The sequence below is a fragment of the Calidris pugnax genome, unplaced genomic scaffold, assembly GCF_001431845.1.
Source record: "Calidris pugnax isolate Ruff unplaced genomic scaffold, ASM143184v1 scaffold281, whole genome shotgun sequence".
Classification (NCBI taxonomy): Eukaryota; Metazoa; Chordata; class Aves; order Charadriiformes; family Scolopacidae; genus Calidris; species Calidris pugnax.
In genome coordinates this window covers 458645-480605 of record NW_015091028.1, presented here as the reverse complement: position 1 = coordinate 480605, position 21961 = coordinate 458645, and the positions used below count along the sequence as shown (strand labels likewise).

General features: G+C 57.0%; 1 protein-coding gene across 4 annotated transcripts in view; it reads right to left on the bottom strand.

Annotated features, from left to right (window-relative positions):
• Window positions 1-2017: 2017 nt before the first annotated feature.
• Window positions 2018-21961, bottom strand: part of OCRL (oculocerebrorenal syndrome of Lowe) — a 20371-nt gene continuing 427 nt past the window's right edge. For 2 of the 4 annotated variants that reach the window (XM_014956041.1, XM_014956040.1), the window contains 22 exons: window positions 21378-21457; window positions 20525-20563; window positions 19733-19843; window positions 19552-19647; window positions 19040-19160; window positions 18790-18951; window positions 18136-18237; window positions 17548-17662; window positions 16953-17069; window positions 16640-16827; window positions 15158-15269; window positions 14022-14131; window positions 12926-13061; window positions 11965-12075; window positions 11500-11665; window positions 11045-11280; window positions 8162-8185; window positions 5331-5450; window positions 5047-5131; window positions 4407-4534; window positions 3505-3616; window positions 2018-3404 (listed from right to left, as the gene is read on the bottom strand). In XM_014956041.1, coding sequence (XP_014811527.1) covers window positions 3280-3404; window positions 3505-3616; window positions 4407-4534; window positions 5047-5131; window positions 5331-5450; window positions 8162-8185; window positions 11045-11280; window positions 11500-11665; window positions 11965-12075; window positions 12926-13061; window positions 14022-14131; window positions 15158-15269; window positions 16640-16827; window positions 16953-17069; window positions 17548-17662; window positions 18136-18237; window positions 18790-18951; window positions 19040-19160; window positions 19552-19647; window positions 19733-19843; window positions 20525-20563; window positions 21378-21457 — 2596 coding nt within the window. In that variant the 3' untranslated portion in view covers window positions 2018-3279. The remainder of the gene's footprint in view (window positions 3405-3504; window positions 3617-4406; window positions 4535-5046; window positions 5132-5330; window positions 5451-8161; window positions 8186-11044; window positions 11281-11499; window positions 11666-11964; window positions 12076-12925; window positions 13062-14021; window positions 14132-15157; window positions 15270-16639; window positions 16828-16952; window positions 17070-17547; window positions 17663-18135; window positions 18238-18789; window positions 18952-19039; window positions 19161-19551; window positions 19648-19732; window positions 19844-20524; window positions 20564-21377; window positions 21458-21961) is intronic. The other 2 variants (XM_014956042.1, XM_014956043.1) reach the window with 2 other exon arrangements.

Here is a 21961-nt window from a genome sequence, read left to right as displayed (position 1 = left end):
CCCCCGGGGACCTGCCATGGCACGGGGTGGGTGGCGAGGGCTGCCCGGTCCCATCCTGGCCCTTGTGCAGACATTTCCAGCCCCGTCAGCCTGCGGGGCCGGCGGCGGCGCTGCCATCGGTGCCGTGATGGGGGCAGGATGTGGTGCCCCTGGCCCCGCCCCCCCCCCCCAGAGAGATGGGGTGCCCTGGCCACAGGCCCCCCGGTTGCCCCCAGGTCCTGCTCTGGCTGGCTTGGGGGTGTCGTGGTGGGGGTACCATCCCTCCATTCCCACTCCATGGTGCTGCTGCTACTGGTTTGAACTGGGAGGGCTCTCCCCCTGCCCCTCAACCCATCGATGGGTTCCCCCTCTTCTCCTTCAGGCTCTCGGGGTGCCGGGGTGCCAGGGCAAGGCAAGCAGTGTTCCCCCCCCCCTCCCGGCGCAGACCGTGCCAGGAGAGGCAGCGGTGCCCCCCACATCCTCACTGGGCATCGCCCATCCCTGCGCGGGGAGGCTTGGGCTGGGGCCAGGGGACACACAGCTGAGCCCTGACCCCGGCCCCCCCGGCCCAGCCTGGAAGGGGGAGGCCAGGGAGGACCCCCCCTTTGGGCCGCGGCCAGCCCGCGCCGGAGGAAAAGGCTCCTGGGCCGGGAGACCTAAGGAATCTCTGGCTTTTCCTGGCCTGGCCGCCTGCCCGCGGGCAGGTGGGGGCTGCCGGGCTCCGCCACCTTCCCCGGGCGCTGTACGTGCCATGGCAGCTCCTCGGCACGGCCGGGCCCTGGCACCGCGCGGGGAGGCAGAGGCACCACCGGAGCAGCATCTCCAGCGGCTGCTGCAGGAGCTGCCGGGGGGTCTGGAGGTGCCCGGAGCCGGGGGGGGGATGGCGAGTGTGAACAGGCGGCCCCCACCCCGGGGTGCTGCCCCCCAGCACGGGGAGGATGGGGCGCTCTGCCGGGTCCCGGCTCGCGGGGCGGGGAAGCAGGATGCGGGGAAGCAGGATGCGGGGTGCTTCCCGGGATGGGAACGGCTGAGGAGTCCCCGGAGCCTCCAGCCGCATCCCGGGGGATGGGACGGGCTCGGAGACACCCCGGTCAGGGACAGCCAGGCACGGGACACCGGCCGGGCCGAAACTGCAGGCTGAGCCCTGCTGCTCGTGGCAGGATGCCACCAGCTGTGCCAGCCCCACCACTGGGCCACCATCAGCAGCATGAGTCCCCCTGATGTCCGTGGTGGCCAACGGGTACCCAATGAGCCCCCCATCTCCACGCAGGGGGCAGACATTGCACCAACCACCCCCGGGGAGCCCCGAGGACCCCCCGTACCCCTGGCCGAGCCCGGAGGATGAGCAGGCCCGGCCTGCAGCCCCGTCCCCGGGGAGCCGCGGGGCTCGGCGCTCGCTCCGGCATTTCCGCCGGCAGTGGCAGGAATGCGGTGGTCACGGAACAATGCCGGCACCTTGCGCCGGTCCCTCGGTGGCGGGAGCAGCTGCCCGGGCACGGCCCCGCTCTCAAGGAGCCGGCAGGAAGCAGATGGAGATGACACCGGCGGCCGTTTCCTGCGGCAGGACGCGCTGGCTTTCTCCCCCGCCGCTCCACCGGCCAAACCCGCGGGACCTGGGGGCCACGGGCATCGCTGCTCGGGCTTGCAAAAGCCCCGTGCCACGGCTGGCACCAGCCCCTGCTCCGTGCCCACCCCTCCGGCTGCACCATCCCCCCGTGGCGTGTGCCAGGACCCTCCACCCAAGGGGCGACCACGCTGGGCTGCAGGTTGCCCACACGTCAGGAGCCTGCAGGCTGGACCAGCAGGAACCAGGGGCAGGGGACCCTCTGCCCCTGCCCCCCAGCTCTGCCCCACACGCTGTGGCAGAGCCCAAGGGAGGACTGGGCTGCCTCCGGAGGCTCCAGCCCCTCAGAGCGAGCCCTGGCCAGGGGGCTGGGGGAGACGGGGGGGTCACGCCACAGCTCTGTGTCCTGGGGTGCTGCAGCCACCCCCGGGGGGGGGCAGGCTCGGTGTGAGCACCCCACACAGCCCCACAAAACCTTGCACAACGGAGGTTTATTTGGAACGAACGGTTTCCCAATAAATTACGTCATTTAAAAATTTTAACAAAAAGAAAAAAAATCAAAGTCACAAGGCGGAGGAGCCCCCAGCAGCTCGGCCAGTGCACGGGGACCACGGAGCCATGGGGACCCCGGGGGCTCCGGCACCGCAGCCCCCCCCTCAGCGGTTCTGAGCCCTGGCCCCAACAGGCAGGACTGGGCTTAGTGTTTTGGTGGGACCAGTCAGTCCCCGGCCCCAGGGGTGTCCCCTCCCCTGCTGTGTGACCCTGGCACTACAGACCCCCCAAACAGCAACCCCACACACCTGGGTGGATTTCTGGGTCATTTCCTCCCCCCCCACCATCTCCCCCCAGCCTGTACCCTCTAGTAGCACCCCGGGGAGGGGAAGGACAGCATCCAACATCACCCAGCCCCGGTCTGACCCCCATGTCTCTGCCAGCAGGGCTGGGACAGGAGCTGCCACACACAGGGACATCCCTGGAGCCCCCAGGGACAGCCCCCCAGCTCAGCACTCTGCCTGACCCCGGCCCATCCATGTCACCCACCACCCCCGTGTCCCAGCAGGAAGCTGGGGGACAGGGAAAGGAGAGGAGAGCCAGGCTGGGGTGGCAGGGGCAGAAGGCTGGGGGTGCAGGGACAGACCCGTGTGCCGGAGCAGGGGGGAGGATGACGCCCCACTGCAGGGGAGAGGCCACACATCTCTACAACCTTCCGGGGACAACCACCGTCCAATTTCAGAGCACAGTGACAGGACATCAGCGCTGGCTGCGTGGCAGAGGTGACAGATGGCCAACACCAGTCCAGGGCAGAGCACGGGGCTCTCACCAGTACAGTCAGTGCACACCAGCACGGCTGGCACAGCAGGGACACCGCCCTCCAGCCTCCACCCTTCCCCGCCACGGCTCTGGGGAGATGGGGGTGAAAAGGAGAGAGAAGCGTGACACGGGGAACTGGTGACACCGCCACAGGAGGATGGGGCCACTGGCACAGTGCTTGGGTATCAAGGGATCCACCCGGGGAGAAAGCAGGAGGCTCCTGTGGTGGATGGCAGTGCAATGAGTGTGCAGGTCCTCTGCGGCGCGGGGCGGAGCGGTGGGAAGGAGAGGGGAACACGTCCCTTCCTACTGTAAACACGGCACTTGGAGAAGCTCAGAGACTTTTACCCTTCTAGAGCTGTCAGAGGCCCAGCCCCAGCGCGAGGCTGGTGGCACGGGCCCCAGCTTTGGCACTCGGGCAGGAGTCACTCCTCGTCCCCGGCGAGCAGGAAGCTGTAGAGGAAGTTGGTGGCACGCTGACGGTCCTGCTGAGTCTGCTTTGCCATCAAGTTGGGTGGGGGGCGCAGGAGGAGGCTGGAGAACAAGGCGGCTGTGGACAAGGCAAAACTTGTGAGGACCAGAGACCTTGGAAGGTGCCAGGAAGGGGTTACACGTCGGTGAGGGCAGGAGCAGAGCAGCCACACACTTACCGATCATGGCCACGCTGACTTTGTTGTCTTCTGAGTATTTGAGCAGCTCCCGGAGGAACGACATCAGGTACCGGAACACGCTGCGATGGCAACGAGGCAGCTGGAAAATCACCTGCAGAGAAAAGGCAGAGAGGAAGCTCTCCTGGCTCCCATGGCTGCAGCCGGGATGCCAGCCAGGCAACTGCCCCCCTCCCGCGGCCTCGAGGCTGCTGCTGCGGGACCCCTGGCACGAGCCACGAACCCAGAGAGCGAGCACCAAGCCCCCAGCTGTAGCCCAGCGCTGATGGCACTCGTGGGCTTTGGCTCCTGATGATGCTGCCTCCAGGGAACTGGCACCCGGCAAAAACCACCACCGCCGCGGGGATGCTCCCAGTCAGAACCCAGCTCTCACCCTCCTGCCTGCCCAGCAGCACGAGCACAAGAGGTTTCCTGATTCCAGTACTTAAAACATGCCCCAAAACGTCAGCTTCTACCCAAGGACATGCCTGGCCTTGCCTGCTGCCCCAGCAGCTCTTTTTAAGAGCCACTCAGCCATAATCCTGAAGGGAAGCCCAGGAACTGCAGCCCTGAGCAGGTCCTTAAGCCCCTGAGACCAGCAGAGGCTCTTCCACTCCTTGGGGCTGCTACTCCCCGTGCGCTCAGGGTGACACAGGGCGCTCTCAGGGTCTCTCTGGAAGCCCCCAGGACTGCTGGGGGACAGGGCAGTGCCAGCCTCGGGGCAGGAAAGCATTGCCAGAGCACCCAGCTCACCCCAGCCACTGCAAAGAACCTCCAAGTGCCAGCTCCCAAAGGCCCTCGGGAAGGGCTGGGACCCCGCAAACCCCCGGGCCCAGGCAGAGGTGGCCAGGGCAGGGAGAGCCATGCTGGGCCAGCAGCGAGCGGAGGCGGAGGCCACAGCGAACCTGTCGGCAGAGGCGGCTGCTGTGTGACCAGTCGAGGCAGCGCTGGTACAGCTCGTAGCAGATGACGGGCTCCGGCAGGGCCTCCAGGAAGATGAGGAGTGCTTCAGCCACGGAGTGGTTACTGCCCGCTGCGGCACCAGGAATGAAGGAGCATGACCCAGCAGATGCACCACCACCCTCCCCAGCCTGCTGCCTGCCTCTCCTCCTCCTCCTCCTCTCTGCTTCCTCTTTGCAGGTCTTGCAAGTTCTCCACCTGCCATCCCACTCCCTGACACCAAAGCTCTCCTCCCCTGTTGTCCCCCCAGCCATGGAAAATGCCAGCCACTCTGCACCACACTTGCCCACCTTCTAGCCCCACAGAAGCCCTCTGCTCCATTAGCCTTCTCCAGATGGCACTGCCCTGTGCCCACCCTCCTGGGTGGGGAGGGATCATTGGGTGATGGAATAATTGTCTAAAGGGCAATAAACTGTCATGGGTTCCTCAAACCATACCAAGAGGTTATCTCTGGGGGCAGAGGGCAGCCAGCCCCCCAGCAGGGTTTCCCCCCAGCTAACGGTCATGGACAATTCCCAGAGGGAGCTCTCCCAGCAGAGCCCAGACCCAGCAGGCTCCCGGGAACAGCAGGCACAGGAAGGATACGGATTGTCTCTGGGATACTGGTGTCCAGGCAGTCAATGATCTGCTCCAGCTCTTCTTGCATCCCTGGAGTCTGGAACAGGTCCTCCTGCCAAAAAACACCACAGGGATGGACAAAGTCACCTTCCTGGCAAAGGCTGAGGCACAGTGACAGCAGGTGAAGCTGGGACCCCCAGCCGGTGCCTCAAGCCCAGAGAAGCCCTGTCCTGAAAATACCAAACTGGAGGTATCTCCAGCAATAAAGTAAGTCACCAGGCTCCCCAGAGCAGCAGAGCCTTCTCTCTCACCTGGTGGCAGGCATGCTTGAACAAGTGGTCCACCAAGAGCCAGATCTCCTTCGGCACCTGCAGCGGCGCCTCGCTGGTGTCCTCGCTGTCCAGGCAGCCCAGCGGCAGAACCGACTTCTCCTGGTGGCAAAGTGCACACAAGGTTTCAGGAAAACTTCAGTCCCCCTTGGTAAAGACAGTCTGGAGAGGGGAAGCAGTGGATCCCGGGACCCACCTGAGCCCTTGCTCCATCAGCCTCAGCTCCGCTCCCTCCCACTGCCCCCCAGGACAACCTGCCTGGCCCACCATGGAACGGCAGGAGGGTCTCAGCCATGCTCCGAGGAGCTCCCCATGGCCACACCAGCTCCCACAGGATGGGTCTCTCGCTGGCCAAGGTGGCCTTGTCTGAACCACAGCTCCCACCCTGTGGCCAACATGGGAGGATGGAGCATGAGGAGCCTTTCTGCGGTGGGTTCCACATCTCTGGTCCCAGCCAGCCACCAGCCCCCCTCTCCCAGCTGAGCTCCTCTGGGGACAGAGTCAAGGATAAGCCCTTCCCCACTCCTGGGTGCTCTGACCACGTCTGCCCTCTGTACTCTGAAACAGCCCAGTTTTCTAGTTTCTTTCCTCATTTTCCCAAGGAGCAGGCTCTGCTCAACACAGACTTTCCTGATGCCACTGTCACGTTTTCCCACTTACTCATGTCGAGCAGCTGATGAGCTCAACTGCTCAGAAGTCTCCATCTCACCAATCTTTAAGGGGGATTGATGGATTTTGCCGGATTTTGCTCTCACTCCGCAATTGCTCACGTTCCTGTGTGCTCCCCACAGAGGAAGCCATGCACAGCACCCCTCAAGCCCCCCGGAGAGATGGGCAGAAGCAGGAGCACAGCCCCAGGACACCAGCAGAGGAGCAGCACAAGCCAAAGGCAAAGCGTTGCGGTTCAGCTGTCACTTTACGTGACAACTGCGATGGCCGTCCCCCTGCAGCACACACAGTCACTCACCACCCGCTGGGGCAGGGCTCGGCCTCCCCAGAGACACCTCAGGTTGCCACAAGCCCCAGGGGCACGGGCAGTAGCCACGCTTGCCCCACTGCACAGCACAGGTTTGCCCCGCACACCCCCAGTTCTCCCCAGTGAGCAGGGCTGGAGCCCCTCTGCTGGGAGGGGGCTGCGAGTTGGGGGGGTTCAACCTGGAGAACCTTCTAGTCCCTCAAGGGGCTCCAGAAAAGCTGGGGAGGGACTCTTGATCAGGGAGGGGAGCCCTAGGAGGAGGGGAAAGGGTTTGACACTGAAAAAGGGGAGATGGAGATGAGATCTGGGGAAGAAACTCTTCCCCCTGAGGGTGGTGAGAGCCTGGCCCAGGTTGCCCAGAGAAGCTGTGGCTGCCCCATCCCTGGAGGGGTTCAAGGCCAGGTTAGAGGGGGCTTGGAGCAACCTGGGCTGGTGGGAGGTGTCCCTGCCCAGGGCAGGGGGTTGGAACTCGACGATCTTTAATGTGCCTTCCAACCCAAACCATTCTGTGATCCTATGATCCTATGATGGCCACGCACCTGCCTTGATTGTCCAAGCGCACAGGACAGGCCGGAAAGCAGCATGCTCGGCAACAAGCGCATTACAGCTTTGCTCTAAAGGGGAAGAGGTGAGAGCTGAGGACCCTCGGAGAGCTTAGGGCTCTTCAACAGAAGGCCCCCACGCCAGGAACCGCAGCGGCAGGACCGAGTGCTGGAGCAGCGCTTGACTCCATCAGGCAGCCCTCGGCAGGGCTGGGGGAGCTGCGGAGACCCCCAGGGCAGGAGATCCCGGTTGCTTAGAGCAGAGGAGGAGGAGGAAGCTCGGGTTGCTCGGGGAGGAGAAGGAGAGGGAGGAGAAGGAGGAGGAGGCGGCGGAGGCGGCGCTGGGCCTTGGCTTTTCCTTGTGCCAGGCCCCGAGCGCCCTCTCCTGCCGCGTGCGAGGAAGAGGAGGCAGATCCGCGTCCTCTCGGGGGGAAGCCGCTCAGCAAAAGGAGGTTCCCAGGAGGCAGGCACCAAACTGCCCCCTTCCCCGCTGCCAGGAAGGAGCCTGGGAGCTTCCTCCGCTTCAACACCTGAGTTTGGGTCCCCTCTCGGGGAGGGGACATCATTCCCTCTCCTGTTTTAACCCTGTCCCTGCACAGCCCGCCTGGAGAGGGACAAGTCCCCCACCGCAGGAACCCTGCCCCGAGCCAGCCCCAACAAGTCACCAACGCCTGAGAGAGCAGGGAGAGCAGCAGAAACCCTGCCACACACCCCAGCACCTCCGCGGGCTCTGCAAAGGGAAGATCTGGCTGCTTGGCCCTGACCCTGCTCGGGCATCGGGGGCTACGAGAGGGGCAGCCCGAGCCCTGCTGCTTGAGGAAGCAGAAGAACATCCACCTCCTACGCCAGGCCCTCCCTCGGCCTTCCACACCAAGATGGAAGGAGCAAAATACTTCAGCTTTTGAATTCAGCCCTCTCCCCAACATCTAAAGGGGGTGCTGTGGTGAAGCCCACCCTGTGTGCATGGTTAGAGCCAATTCAGATACGCCAAAGGTTGCCAATCTTTTCTGGAAATATCCGTCACTGCTGCCAGGATCAGGACAGAATTTTTTTTTCCCTCCCAAAGCAATTTTTTTGAGCTTCAAGCAGCTCAGCTGGGCTGGCCCCATCTTGGCTACGGGGTCACTTGGTGCTTCTCCGTGCTCCCATCGCCCACGGCCGCGCTAAGAGGCTTTGCTGGAACAAGGGCTCCCTCCGCACCCCTCTCCCTTCCCGGCAGGGAACGAGGCGGGGGCTCTCCCTCTTTACAAACAAGTCCCTGGTAAGCAGAGCTCCCCAGCAATGGCTTGTGTTACCTTTTCTAAGAAGCTGTCTTCTCCCTGAGAGCAGTGGGAAAGAGAGAAGAGGAAAAAGTATGGTTAAGAGAGGGAATGTAGTCTCAGATTAAGCAGAAACCTCATTTGCATTACAAGAACCCCATGAATGCTGGGGCCTTCACACATTTTGCTGACATGGCCGAAGTTAAACCTGCAGTGAGAGATTTGCCTGCCAATTAGCAAAAATCCTGCTCACATGATGCACAACCTTGTCCGGATTTCTCCAAACTGCTCAGAGGGGCCTTGCCCCAGCACCGTTCCAGCAAACAGTCGGGCCACAGGCAGACGAGAGGTGTCCGCCGGGAAGAAGTTCCCCTTCCTGAATCTTCCCGGTCAGAAATAAACATCCCCGTATTATTTCAGCCATCTTCCCTTGTGAGCAGGCCAGAGATAAAACATTCACTAGGCTAAATCTGTGTTTCTGAGTGTGTGGCAGCTGCGGAGCTACCAGGCCCCCTAAGCAGCTTTGTGTAGAGTCAGGGAAATGAGTGTTTGTGCTCAAAACCCCCGGCTGCTCTGTCTCACCCTAATAGCATTAACACTGCGAGGAGGGGCACGGCAAAGCCCCCTGCGGGCTGCCTGGCCAATCCCTCCGGCCATCCCCACACACGGCATCCGCTCACGGGCGCGGTGCGGGCTGGCAGCACCCGAGGCCAACAGAGGGGTCCGCAGGAGGACGCAGAAGCAGGCTGCCTGAGCTGAGTTTTGGCAGATCCACCTTCTCAGGGTAGGAGGAACCGAAAGGCACCCAAGGGCTGAGCTGGAAAGGCAGCAGGCTGGGCACAGGACGTGCCTGGGAGGGAGCAGCACCGCGGGCTGCCCTGCGGCTCTTCCAGCGCCGGCTGCCGTCGGAGGCTCTCAGATCTTACACAGCCACAACAGACCGGCCTCTCGCAGGGAACAGCTTGCTCCGAACAGGAGCTGGCGCGGGTTCTTCCTCCTCGGCACAGGGGGAGGGAGCGCAGTGACAGGTTGGGGACGGCAGAGCCACGCCGCAGTTTCGTAACCGGGGTGACTCATCCCAACAGCGGCACCACCACCCACCCGGCTGCTGCCCCGCTCCTCACCTCTCCTCCCGCAGCCTGCAGCGCGACCGGCTCCCTCAGACTCACCTGCTCCTGACACAGAGGCTTCAAGAGGCTTTTTAAAACCCTCAGCAGGGTCCCAAGGAAAAAAAAAAAAGATGTTAATACTGAAATCCCAAAGCCGAGATGCTCAAGTGTCAGCAGCTTCTCCCAGGAGAACCAGGAGAGCCATTTCCAAGCAGGCTCCCACCTACACTTTGCTGTCCTGCCTCAAACCACCTCTCACACCCACTCCTGACCTGCAGTCCCCAGGTCTCCCTCTGCTGAAGACAAGGGATACAGCCCGGCCAGGCTGAGAGAAACGCTTGGTGCAGTGAATGATGAGCCCTAACACTGCAGAATGCAGGAGAGGAGACAGTTCTTAATACAGAAACTCACCGCCCTCCTCTAAACACCGGGTAAAGACTGGCCCAAGCGGCTCAGAGCGGGGAGCGCGGGCACCTCTCCCTGCCAGAAAGCACTCAGCTCGTCCTGTCTTCAAGAACCTCTCAGCTCAAAACCAAGGACTAAAATAGCTGAAGCACCACAGTACCTTTATAATCTAAGGGACTAAATTTTGTCCTGGGCTGTTACACATCGTACTCCTGGAGCTCGCTCAGCGCGTTCCCACTGAAGCCCCCGCAGCCACACGGACCCCACCGACACCCGGGGCTGCTCCTCTGCGGCAGACACCGGGACAGAATGCTCTTCTCAGAGTGTTTTGCTTCCTGTACGTGTGTGTTTCACTGAATAGCAGAAGGAGGAAACCTACAGGTAAAGGAAGCCAAGAAAGCCTCAAAGTACGCTTCGCAAAGTAACGGCGTGTGTCTGTGAGGGCAGAAGCCAAGAGTCAGGCCCGAGTTCCTGTCCATCAAGCAAGAAGTGAGTGCTGAGCCCTGAGCAGGAAAAAGCAGGGGGGAAAGCCACTGAGACTGACAAAACACTCCTGATCAAGTTCAGCACATCCCTAGAACAAGACTGACTAAACCTCAGGAACTGCAAAACCTCAGTGAAGCCAGGCCAGGAAAGGCTATCAGAAGAGAGGAATGAACCCAGGCTGTAAACAAGGATTAAGACCCCCAAAATGGGGTTTAATCTCAGAAACAGTCATGAGATACCAAAAAGACAAAAGGTGACCAGGGCACAGCTGCCCCCCTCACACACACATCCTTCAGAAGGATGAGTATCGACGCCGTGGCCAGTGGAGCTCGGGGAGAGGAGCAGTTATCTGCACGGCAGGAGGGCCTGCTCACTGCAGCCACGGTGAGCAGAACCGGCCAGAGAGGCTGTGGGACCGGCTGTTTACAGAGCTGTACCCAGAGACACCTAACGGCATCAAAGTCCCCTCCCTGGTCCTCCTGCTTCTGCTTGTTCTCTCCCCTGAGCAGTGCGAGTCCCACCAGCGTCCAGAGAAGGCTCCTGGAGCCCACATCCTGCAGAAGCAGCCCAGGCACCTCAGAGGAGAGCACTTCCATCACACCTCCTGGGACACACCAGTGCCACCCAGCTGAGCCTGCCAGCACCAGCGTGGCAGTAACACAAAACACAAGGTGCTGGGATCACGGTTTTTCCCCACCAAGCCATATTTAGAACCTACTCAGAAATAGGGGATAAAGAACAGGCTGTGAGAAGCCACGGGTTGTGGTGGAAGGAGATAACTGAGCACCTCAAGCTCTGGAAAATTAAATCAGGTCAGAACCAGTGCAGCTGACGGGAGCTGAAGGCACTACTCCTGCTTTTAGGAGTAAGGAGAAGGGAATACCTTCTAAGAGAGCGTCCCCAGAACACTGCTACTCACCAGGTCAATGAGTTTTGTGACTGGAACTTCTCGGATCGGTCGCCTCATTCGACACAAGGCCTCCAGGGAGGTGCCGAAGCAGCTGGGCAGGTAGGTCCCACTGATGGTGAGGAAATAGTCCTTCCCTCGGTCCAAGTGAAGGACAAGAATATCCTCGATCTTATCCTCGCCCAAGTTCAGAAGGGTTACCGAGTCCTTACTGACATACACGTCCAGGGAGATGTCTGTGCTCTCATCTGCAACAGAGAGGGGCTCTCAACAACACACAGACACTCTCCAAAAGGAGTGACAAGAACACATACACAGTGGCAGGGACAAAGGCCACAAAACTGAGAAGACAAACAGACAAAGATGACGGGAATAAAGGTGAGACACAGGAAAGGTGGGAAGGACCGAAGGGAGATGGGGAGACCGTTTACACCAGTACACACTCTAGAAACCAGGGTAAAACTCACCTGGCTCCAAGTACCCTTCACAGGGCTCGGCACGAAGCCATGGCTTACAGTAGTGGCTGTCATTGAGCTTTGGGATGAAGGAGAAGTGACAGGTGACCTGCCCATTATTAGTGATCTGGAACTTCTGCTTCTGTAGCTGACGGAACTTCACATTCTTAAACTCGAACTGCAGAGCACAGAGAAAACACAAACCACGTCAGTGGCTGGGCCAGGACACCCAGTGAGACACCCAGACCCTGCGGGGACAACCCACGGCTGAGAACCACCCACACAACCCAGCAGTTCTGACAGAAGACCTGCCAGCAGCCCAAGAGGTCTCTTTTATCCAATTCCTGATTACAAAATAATGGATAAAGCTCCATTTTCTATAACCAAGTTTACTGAATCAAAGTCTCTAGCAGTAGTTCTAGCACTTGTAAGGCTGCTGTGCTTGGGAAGTGGACAGTGAGTCAGTTTCATCCTCACTTCTCTCCTGCTTAGCTCCAGCGAGGGAAGGAAGTCATTCTCCATTCTGTCCATTAGACGAACGATGTCTTCAAACGACTTCCGATACTTCTGCTCATCCACAACCTTTACCTGTGGTAAATCAGGCAACAATCAGCAGAGTTTCTGACCAGCTTCACAGGAACTCTTTCGAACACGAGGAAATTGCAGAAGTGAAATACGTCTCTAAGCACCAGCTACGTGCAGCTGAAAGGTGAGGAGAAGTTGCACGCATGGGTGCACCTCCAAGCTGCATATGCAACTTTAGGTATATTTTACCCCTACAGATGTTACTAGTGTCTTTCTGGCCACTGGTCACACTACTGGGACATTACAGGGGGTGATCTCTCTGGGACAGCATTGGAATCCCCCAGCATCACTCATGGTTCTCCAGAGGAAGAAGAGAAAGGCCCTTCTTTATGGAGACTGGAGCTACCAGGGAGCAGGAGGCAGCAAAACCATTTAGTAACATGGGAAACCCAAACCTGCTGCCAAACCTGTCGCCACCACAGCAACGCAGACACAAACCAGCCACACACTCTCTTAACACATCAGAGCCAACACCGGAAGAGCAGGCACAATGTTTTACAGGTTTCTGCTGAGTCTCCTTGCGGAGGAGAGAGTAGCTCACCCATTCTAGTACCAGACATCACGGGTTATACCCCAGAAGCTCAGCAGCATCATTAAAGCAGTGGATGGAAATGCCTTTCTCTTTACTACACGACCCGCTCCTGCTTGGGTAAACTCCAGCATTACTGTGGTGTAACTCTGTCCTGGTGCCAGACAGCTCAGCACACCCACACCTACACCAGGGACACACCTGAGTGTTGTTCACTCTGTCCTCTTGCAACAGCACCAGCAGAGGTGCCTGGATGGTGTAACCGCCTCCCGAAGGAACGCAGGGTGACACTGGGACTCTGCCCTAGCACATGAAAACAGTTACCCCGATGTGGAAGAGCGCGCTGACGGGTTTGTGGTCACTTGTCTTCAGGTCCATGTGGCTGCAATATCGGAGCTGATTGATGTTCCCTCCTCTCCAGAGGATTCGATCACACCACGCTGGCACACGGCACTTCCCACTACAAAGGAAAACAGGTTACCAGGGAAATCCAACAATCCTAATAAACCACCCAAGCTGTTGCTCTTCCCAGCCAGGCTGCTCCCTCCACCCCTCCATCAGCAGCGATGGGATGAGCTCCCGTCACTTCCCTCATCTTCAATAGTGCCTTGTTTCTCCTGTTCTCTTCCCCTTTCCCTACACAGTAGCTGAAATTCTCATCCTTTCCAGCATCAGGAAACAAAATAAACTCAAACAAGACTGTTTCCACAGCCTGAAGCCATGTGTACGGTGACCCAAGCTGCACCAGTTCCTTTTGCTGTCAGATCTTTCTGCCCGCTGCAGCCGGATCCATGGGTTATTGTTCCCACTACGGAAAGTCGACTCAGCTATTGCTATTATGTTATGGAGACTGAATCCCGGGTTATCCTTCTCCAGATTAACTGCTGTGCTGATTCAAAAACACAGGCAGAGTAAAATCCCATGGCTATATGGTTTGAAACTCCTTCTTGGGAGTTTCTCCATTTAGAACACTCTTCTACAGCGGATGCCCAAAGGTCCGTGGGAGGCAGCGAGGAGGAACAGCCACCCCGGCGGGTGTGCGAGTCAGGGGACAGCGTGACTCACAGACAGCGGGCCCTTAGCTCTTCAATTCCTTTTACACTTCAATTACTTTTACACTGTTGTTTGTCCCTGGTAGCAGAAAAACCCCTGCAGAGTAGGGTCACCTGCGAGTTCACACCTCACCCGCCCTCGTTTATTGGACCCAGCAGCTGCCGAGGTGTGAGGCACGTGCCCGGCCGTGCACACAGGGGCTGCTCATTGCAGAAGGGAGGGGAAGGAAGGAGCACAACCTTCTGTGCACTCCAGCCACCACCATAACACCGAGAGGCATTTGCAGCTCTGGGAAGCAGGAAATACAAGTTTTGTGAGAAAATGCTTTTTATGTCATAGGAAACATATCCATTGGCAGATGAATTACCTGGAGTCCCAGCGATCTGTTTTAGAGTCATACTTATATGTGGGGATGAATTTAATCTCTCCCTCGGTGAAGTCTGCAAATGCTTTCTTATGAGTGCGCTGAATATTCAGCTAAAGCAGAAAAAGAACACTTCAAATAAACAAAACCAACAAACCACCCCAAACACCCCCCCACCCCGCAGTGTCAGAGCAACCACAGTCTGTGGCCGTGGGGTTCACCAGACCCCCCCAAACTGCCTCTCACTCCTTACGCCTCCAGCAAAGGTAAAGACTCAACCCATGAGTGGAATGTTTTCTGAACAGACTGAATACACACTGGCACAGCGCTGCTTACCAGACCGTGCAGACCACATAGAACAAGAGTTAAGGGAAATATTAATTGCTCTGCTTGTGCTAACTGCCTTCATTAGTTTTCAGGCTTAAGCATCACCATCATTAACATTTCACTGCCAATCATTTTAGCAAAAGCCTCCAGGAGTGCACTTGGCTGACAACTTCACACTGCCCTTCTTTCCTCACTTAGTTTTCCGAAAAATTTCCTATCTTTTTTCCTCACAAAACTCTAAGCTACAGTTGTTTCCTGCATGAAGCTCCGCAGCACAGCAAAAATGAGCTCCAGAAGAGAAGCCATCAATCAGACTGCCTGTTCAATTGTGTGTCAGAGATGATAGTACACTATCTCTGTTCATGTTCCACAGGTACAATCCTTCATCTTAAAGGCACCTCTGGTGCTGCCTCGGGTTTTGATGTGTGGCAGAGAAGCGCTGCACGGGACAGGCCACGGCACAGAATTTAGGTCAAACAGGGTGAGCAGAGATGGGCACTGCTCTCCAAATCAATACTGCTCCCAGAACACCGATTCCAGCAGCTCTGGGGCTGTTACATGCTCCTATGTTCTAGCTTGTAAGAGAGGACTCTTCCAATGAGATGCAAAGACACTTCAAGCCATGGGGTTAACCCCAGCACCACGTACAATCGAGTTGTGTTCAGGGGTTTGATGTCACCCAGAGCTCTGCCGAGGGGCTAGTGTCTGTGGACAGGCATCTCAGAGTGTCCATCAGCTCCTCCCGAGCACAGGCACGTCTAAACCACAACAGCCTCGCGAGTTCGGAGCGGACGTCAGGGGAGTTCACTCACCTGGTCGTACGTCAGCAGCTTCTGGAGCTCGTTCTTACTGATGAGGCTTTTCACTTCACTGGCGTCAGGGAGACAGAGCCTGTAGTTGAGGTCTCCCAGCCAGATGACAACACTGAGAACGAGGACAAATGTGGAAAAGAAGAGGCAGCAGTTAGTGCCACAGGCTGTGCGGGGAGGAAGGGGCAGAGGAGAAGAGAAGGTTGGCTGCTGGTGATTGAGGCTGAGACACTTGGAAGACCAAAGGAGATGTGAAGGATCGAGCCTGACAGCAGAAATTTCCAGTGGGAGCAGATCCTACAGTACTGAGTCCATCTCCTTGGGAATCCCACAAGGGATCAGAGACTTAATGGGAGATACTTGAGTTTGCCTCAGTCTGAAAAACAGCTAAGAACGTCACCAAATCTAACGAGGGAAACCAGAGCATCTTGCCAGGCTCCACAGCCTCTCAAATGACCCAAACCCCATCCGTAGCCAGGCTCTTGTGTACACAAGGGGCGATGGCAAAGCTCGCCAAGCAGGGCCTGCTGCTGGTCAACCAGTTGGGCAGGATGACGTGTGTGATACCTCCTGCCATACTGTGGTTTTACCAGTTTGTTTCCCGCTGCCTTTCTTTCAACGACCTCAGGCCTCTGCTCCATCATCGCTCCTTACAGGGGCCAGCCCAGCCCAAACCACACCAGCAAAGGCTGACGGATGCAGGATTGGCAAAAGCAGAGCTGGTTCCTGCTGAGTTTATGACCTCCAGAACTCACTGTCCCACCCATCTCACCCGTCAGCCATCCCTCACTCCGCTCCTCTCTGCGCCTTCACACAGACCTGCAGCAGCCAAAGAAACACTTCTGCTGCTCGCTCTTCACAAAGGTTCCATTTAAAGATTAAAATCTAAACCCCTCTCTAGTATCAAAGCTCTTCCTGTTTACAGTCAAACCTCAAAATTTCCATTAGTGGATTATCAAGGATAATCTAATATTTGAAGCTTTTTTCTGTGCTAATCCACTCTACATTTTATTTTCAGTTTTTAAATGGTTTAAATACTAACTACAGAAGAATTCATTGATTGTATCAGGTTATAAAAAAAATAATTTATATTCTTTGTTGTACACATGTTTGAGTTTGATTTAGATTATTCAGCACCGCTGTCACCTGCTATCCCTTCTCTCCCCCTACTCATACTCCCACTTCCCATCACAAAAGCCCCCCGAGTTACTTCAGGCCATGTACTGTCCAGCGCTGACGCAGCACGGTGCTGCTGGACCGAGGTGTCAACACAACGTGCTGTGACAGACAGGCTGCCCCCGTCCCCGCAGGGACAAGGTGACCACGCGGTCCGGCTGCTGGAGCTCCAGCACAACACATTTGGGGTTTTATTGTATTAAGCCAGAAAAACTTATCATCTGCACAAAATCTCCTGCTGCTGTGGTTCTCACTTGATATGGATTATTCAACACCACTTCAAAAGGGGAAAGAGCAAATTCAACTCACTCGTGTTTCATGATGTGGAGGGGAGGTAGGCTGTCGTCGGGGGGTACAAAACTCATCCGAGCACAGATGTCCTTATAATCCTGATTTCGCCGCTCGAAGTCCTCCACGTGAGCCGCGAGGTGGGAATTGACGATGCAGAAGGTGGTGTTGTGGAACACGAACCTCACGGCCACACCACCCTTGTTGCCCTGGGGAGAGCGGGTGTGAGCGCTCGTTAGAGGAGACATGGATGGCAGGGACAGGGGACCAAAACCAGAGGGTGCCCTTTCTTGCAGGGATACACAGAAGGAAGGGATCGGCCTCGGTCACTCACCATCTTTCCCATGATTCCTGTACCCACAGAGTCTGTCATGATCTCCCTGATATTACTCAGCTGATCCTTCTTAGCAAATATCAGCAGCATCATCCCAACGAGACGGACCATTTGCACCTGCAAAAATAAAAGAGATCCTGAGTCCCAGAACGGCAGTTCCGATCTGCCTGCTCCGCCTGATGTTCTGCTTCTCTCCCTCTCCCCATTCCTCCTCAGGTTTTGTACTCAATCCCTGCCTGCAACACCACCCAAAGCACCTCCTGTCCCAGAGCAGGGTTCTGGGGGACAATCTGTCATCCCCCAATGGCCACCCGCTGCACCGAGCTCACTGCCCTCCCCACTGGCGCTTCCCAACAACCAGGGCTGGCTCATGGCGTAACAGACACTGCACCAACACGGAGCGGATCTGCTCATGACACCTCAGCCTTTTGCTCCAAGCAGCAAAACCAGAGGTACACACACGCCGAGTGTAACACACCCTTGGTTTCTCCAGTCCCTGCTCTGGGTTCAGGTGAGGATGGGGGAAGCCCATTTCTGTTTCCCTTCCAATCACACCAACTCCGTGACAAACCCCCCAGCACCCAACAGAACTCACTTTCTTGTATTTCGCCTGAGGGTGCAGGGACTTCTCCACTGCAACCAGCCACTCCTGCTCCTTTGCAGAATCAAGGTAGAAGAAAGCCTCTGTGCTGAGGTCCAGCTCCTGGAACCTAAAAACCCAAGCCAGGTGAGCACATCCCCCTCTCCTACCCATCACCCTCCTCCTGCAGGAAGGTCCAACGTGAAACCCCTGGCAACGGCTCTTCTTGGAAGAGAAGCTCCTTATTGCCACTTGCTAATAAGGCAGCAGAATTTCACCACAGGGCCTGTGTGCGCCTGTTGCAACACACCCCAGCGGCCATCTCTTGGAGAAGCATTACTTCAGGCTGAGGACAACCAGAGAGCTCTGAGGAGGCCTCGAGCAAAATCTATCTTGTTCCATCCTGCCAGCCTCCTTTAACCCAATACTCTGCCTCAGCCAAATGGCTCTTTCCCCACAGACAGCTCTTCTGAGACAGAGCTCAGTTTTGTGGAACATCGGAAAAAGTTACAGGAACTTAAAATAGATAGAGCCCACCAATATCCAGGCAAGATCAACAAGAAACCCAGCACCGTGAGTAAAGGCGAGGCCACTGCTGCTCACCCGATGCAGTAGAAGTCCGGGGGGTCCATGTCACACACCAGCCAGGGCTCCAGGCTGCTGTCTGGGGACTGCCCGTTCACGTTCCACGTTCCCACAAAAAATCTATGACACAAAAGCAGCTGAATTTTTAGAAAGCACAGTCACTATCACCACACCAGCCCAGTCTCTCCAGTGCCTGCCCTGCAGACACAACACGCGAGCCGGCCGCACGCTGGCCAGGCCAAGGATGGGGCAACTGACAATTCTTCTGGGCTTGGCCCGTTGTCAGGGACACTCGTGTCAGGGATTTTGCAGAATGTTCCCAAACTAAAGACATTTCCCCAGGGCCAGTGACTGTCTGGCTCGTTAACATCATGTCACACAGGGCAGCACTAAGAGAGTGCGGTGGGATGGGTGCCTTCATCCTCCCTCTGCCCAACTGCTTCGGTCTTACTTGTGGGTCAAGAGATCTGACCCACAGAGGGGAAAAGATGTGGAAAGAGGAGCTGCACTGCAGGCACTTCTCGACTTCCAGCCCGCAGCAATGCTGGTTTAGCCACCCAAGCTGGCCACGCAGCAGCACGTGTCACATCTCAAACCCGGGCCAGCTGGAGTCACAGAAGAGACTGACCAGCGTTATCCCCAGGCTCAGCGCTCCTCAGCCACAGCACTAACCTGAAGTTGTGGATGTTGACATATGTCTTCTCTCTCTTGGCAAGCAGGTGCCTGATGAGACCTTCTCTCTGTCCCGACTGGGTGCTGGGCAGAAACATTTTGCGCATGGTGTTGGTCACTTTTGGCTGGTCTCTGGATGTACCTTCTCTCTCTCGGTGAAATCTAAGAAGGAAGCAAGAGCAGAATTAGAACTGGTTCTGCTGTCTAGGAAGAGAAGGGAAAAAGGGAAGAGACTCGCCACGTTACTTACGGCCTGGTCTGGGGCACGGGAGGAGGGGGGGGCTCCCGGCGAGATCCCGTTTGGTGGTTTTGCATGTTTCTTCTCTCTTCGAGGCTCAGAGTGTTGAAATCATCCTCAAACTCCAGAGCTCCTGTAACGAAACAAACAAGCACAATGCCCTGAGAAACAATTTAAAACAGCTCAGATCGAGAAGTAAAAAATGTAACTCCGCAGAAAGTGAAAGAGCAATACATCAACTGTGATGACTCTGGGAAAGGGGCAGTAACCACAAGTCAAGGTAGGAGGGAGTTTAACATACACAAAGCAAGGCACCCGGCAGAAAACAACACTCAAGAAGGAATGAATGGTTCAGGGCAAGAGAATCCAAGGATGAGACGTATATTTTGTGCAGGGCACCAGGAAGGGAGGGAACGGGGCAGAGGCCAGAGCAGCGAGCGCAGGGTGGGACACGGCTCCCTGCCCCTCCCTGCCCCGTCACCCTGCAGCCATGGAGCACACAGAGGTGACAGCCGGTGCCGTACCCGAAGAAGAGGCCTGCGACAGACCTGGGAGGTTCTTCTCCACCTGGCACCGGCCGGCCAAGTCCTTAGGGTTGGGAAGAGCACCTTTCAGGTGGGCTGGGGGGAAGAAAAAAAAAATCAGCCCTGTCAGAAACTGCTGGCAGTGGGAGGATTTCACAAACACGACCGTAGCTCTGCCTACCTTCCTGTATGCTCTGCACTTCCGAAAGGAATCCTAGGCAACGCTCCTCATCGGGGATCTCAAAGAGCCGCTCCACCGTCTCGTCCCCTTGTATCCGGACCTTACAGCCTGCTTTGGGCACAAACACGCTCACGAGTCAGTCAGGGCTGGGTCACAGCCACCATGCCCCGAGAGCGACCAGGCTTTCTAGGAATCCTTTGAGCTCATCAATGAAAGCCACCAGCTACTGTTCCTGATGGAAACCTGCACCTAAAGTAGTTCCCAGTGCTTCTGAGATCCCCCTGCGTCACCCCACCTCCCTTGGAACATCATCAGTCATGTTTTCCTGGGTTTAGGAATACTCCCTGCTGCGACCTCGGAGACAAGAGCTCTAATAGTAAGAAAAAATTGTTGGAAGGGAAAGCAGAATGGGTGACCAGAGAGAGCACTGCGAACACTGGGAAAGGCAGAGAGTAGCCCAGTCTCAAGGACAGGTCAGAGAAATGGAAGGGAGATGGGAACGGTTCAGATGCAATGCAGGGCCTCCAGAAAAAATTTAAGGAGTTCAAGGTTGACCAACTGCCAATGGTTCAATCTGGGCGTTTAAGACCATGTCTGTCACGAGAACTGACTGACTAAAAGAGCCAGAAAACAGCCTTAGAGGAAATACAATCCCTGCTCGACCAAAAGACAGACACAAAGCACGGAGGGAGACTACGAAGGGGTCAGTCAAACATGCAGGTGTCAGTGCCCAACAGGCAGCCTGGCTCCTGAGAGGAGCTTCAGCCACGCGACGGCACGAACAAAACTTACTGTTTGTAGCTATATCAATCAGTAGAGTTTCCTCTGCCTCTGGAAAAGAGAAAAACAGGATCTAGAGCTCACCCTCAATGCCGCAGTAACTCACTACTCAAAACAGCCTGCTGCCTGCTACCAGCCACAGAAGAGTCCTAATGAAGGAACAAACAGCTTTAATTTACATCTGTGCTCCTAATGGCTCTGGCAGAAAGAAGGGTCGTGTCTGGACAGCCACTTCCCACAGCCAAAGTGTCACAGGGGACATTCCCAATATTCGGAGCTCTCACACACCCGGATGGTTCATCCCACACCAGGGCAGCTCCTTTGGTAAAGACAACCTGGCAATGAACTTCAGAGTTGTCTGCACAGCAAAACTGACGGGGAGAACACACTGAATTACACAAAAGGGATAAACCAACCCAGGAAAAGGTGCCGTTAGTCCTGACCAAGGGTTTGCCCCAGGGACACACACCGCTATTGAAGTTCTTCCAAGACAAGGCCTAAAGCTCCTTCCCTTTCCATGGGTGGCTCTTTGACACCTGACAGCTTGCCTGACCTCACACAACTTGTGATCTAAACATGCAGGAATTGGACTAAAGCTCCCAACTCTTGCTATTACAGAGAAGACAGACAGACAGACCAGCACCCATCTGAGCTCCTCACAGCTCTGTGCTGACACGGGAAGGCTCCCCACTCGGATGAGGAAGAAGCAGGATTCGACAAACTGTGAGTTTTAGTTTCACGAGGAAGCATTCTCTCTTTATGGGTTCTCAGGAGGTAGATCAAGAAACGCTGCTAAAGCGGGGGTTTGCTGACAAATGGGGGGATTCCTGCCACCACAGGAGAGCCTGCACCAGGGGGTCAGTACCTTGCACACATTTAAAGCGGCTGTTGATGGGAATGTAATCCGGATCAGAGTTCTCCTTCTCCTGCGAATGGATGATTATCCTGGAGAGAGAAAAGGCTTGTAAAAACACAGAAGAAACAACTCCCTCCTTGTACACAGCCGAAGGCAGATATAGCCACAGGAGGGGTAATTACAGAGACACGCTGTGTTTGATCTGTGTCACTGTGCTGCTGGAACGGGGCAGGCAGAAAGGCAGAGCCGCTGGGAGCGGCGCAGGACGCGGGGGGCAAGCACCGAGCGTGCGGTGAGAAACAAACCCGCTCGGCTCTCGCTGCTGCGGGGCAGGGGCCTCGGGGCGGCTGCGGGGCAGGAGACAAGCCCGGTGCGGAGACGGGCAGCCGGGGAGCGGCCTTCTCCTCCCCCTGCCCGCAGGGAGACACCGTCACCCGCCGGGGGGAGCGCCGGGGGCAGAGCGGCTGCGGGCACCGGCTCCGTCCCCATCCCCTCTCCAGCCCAGCGGCACGGCAGTTTTTAGGTTTCCCGAGACAGCCACGGCGGCCGGGAACGGCCCGGTTCTCTTCCAGCCGCCACGCTGGGGGACCGGT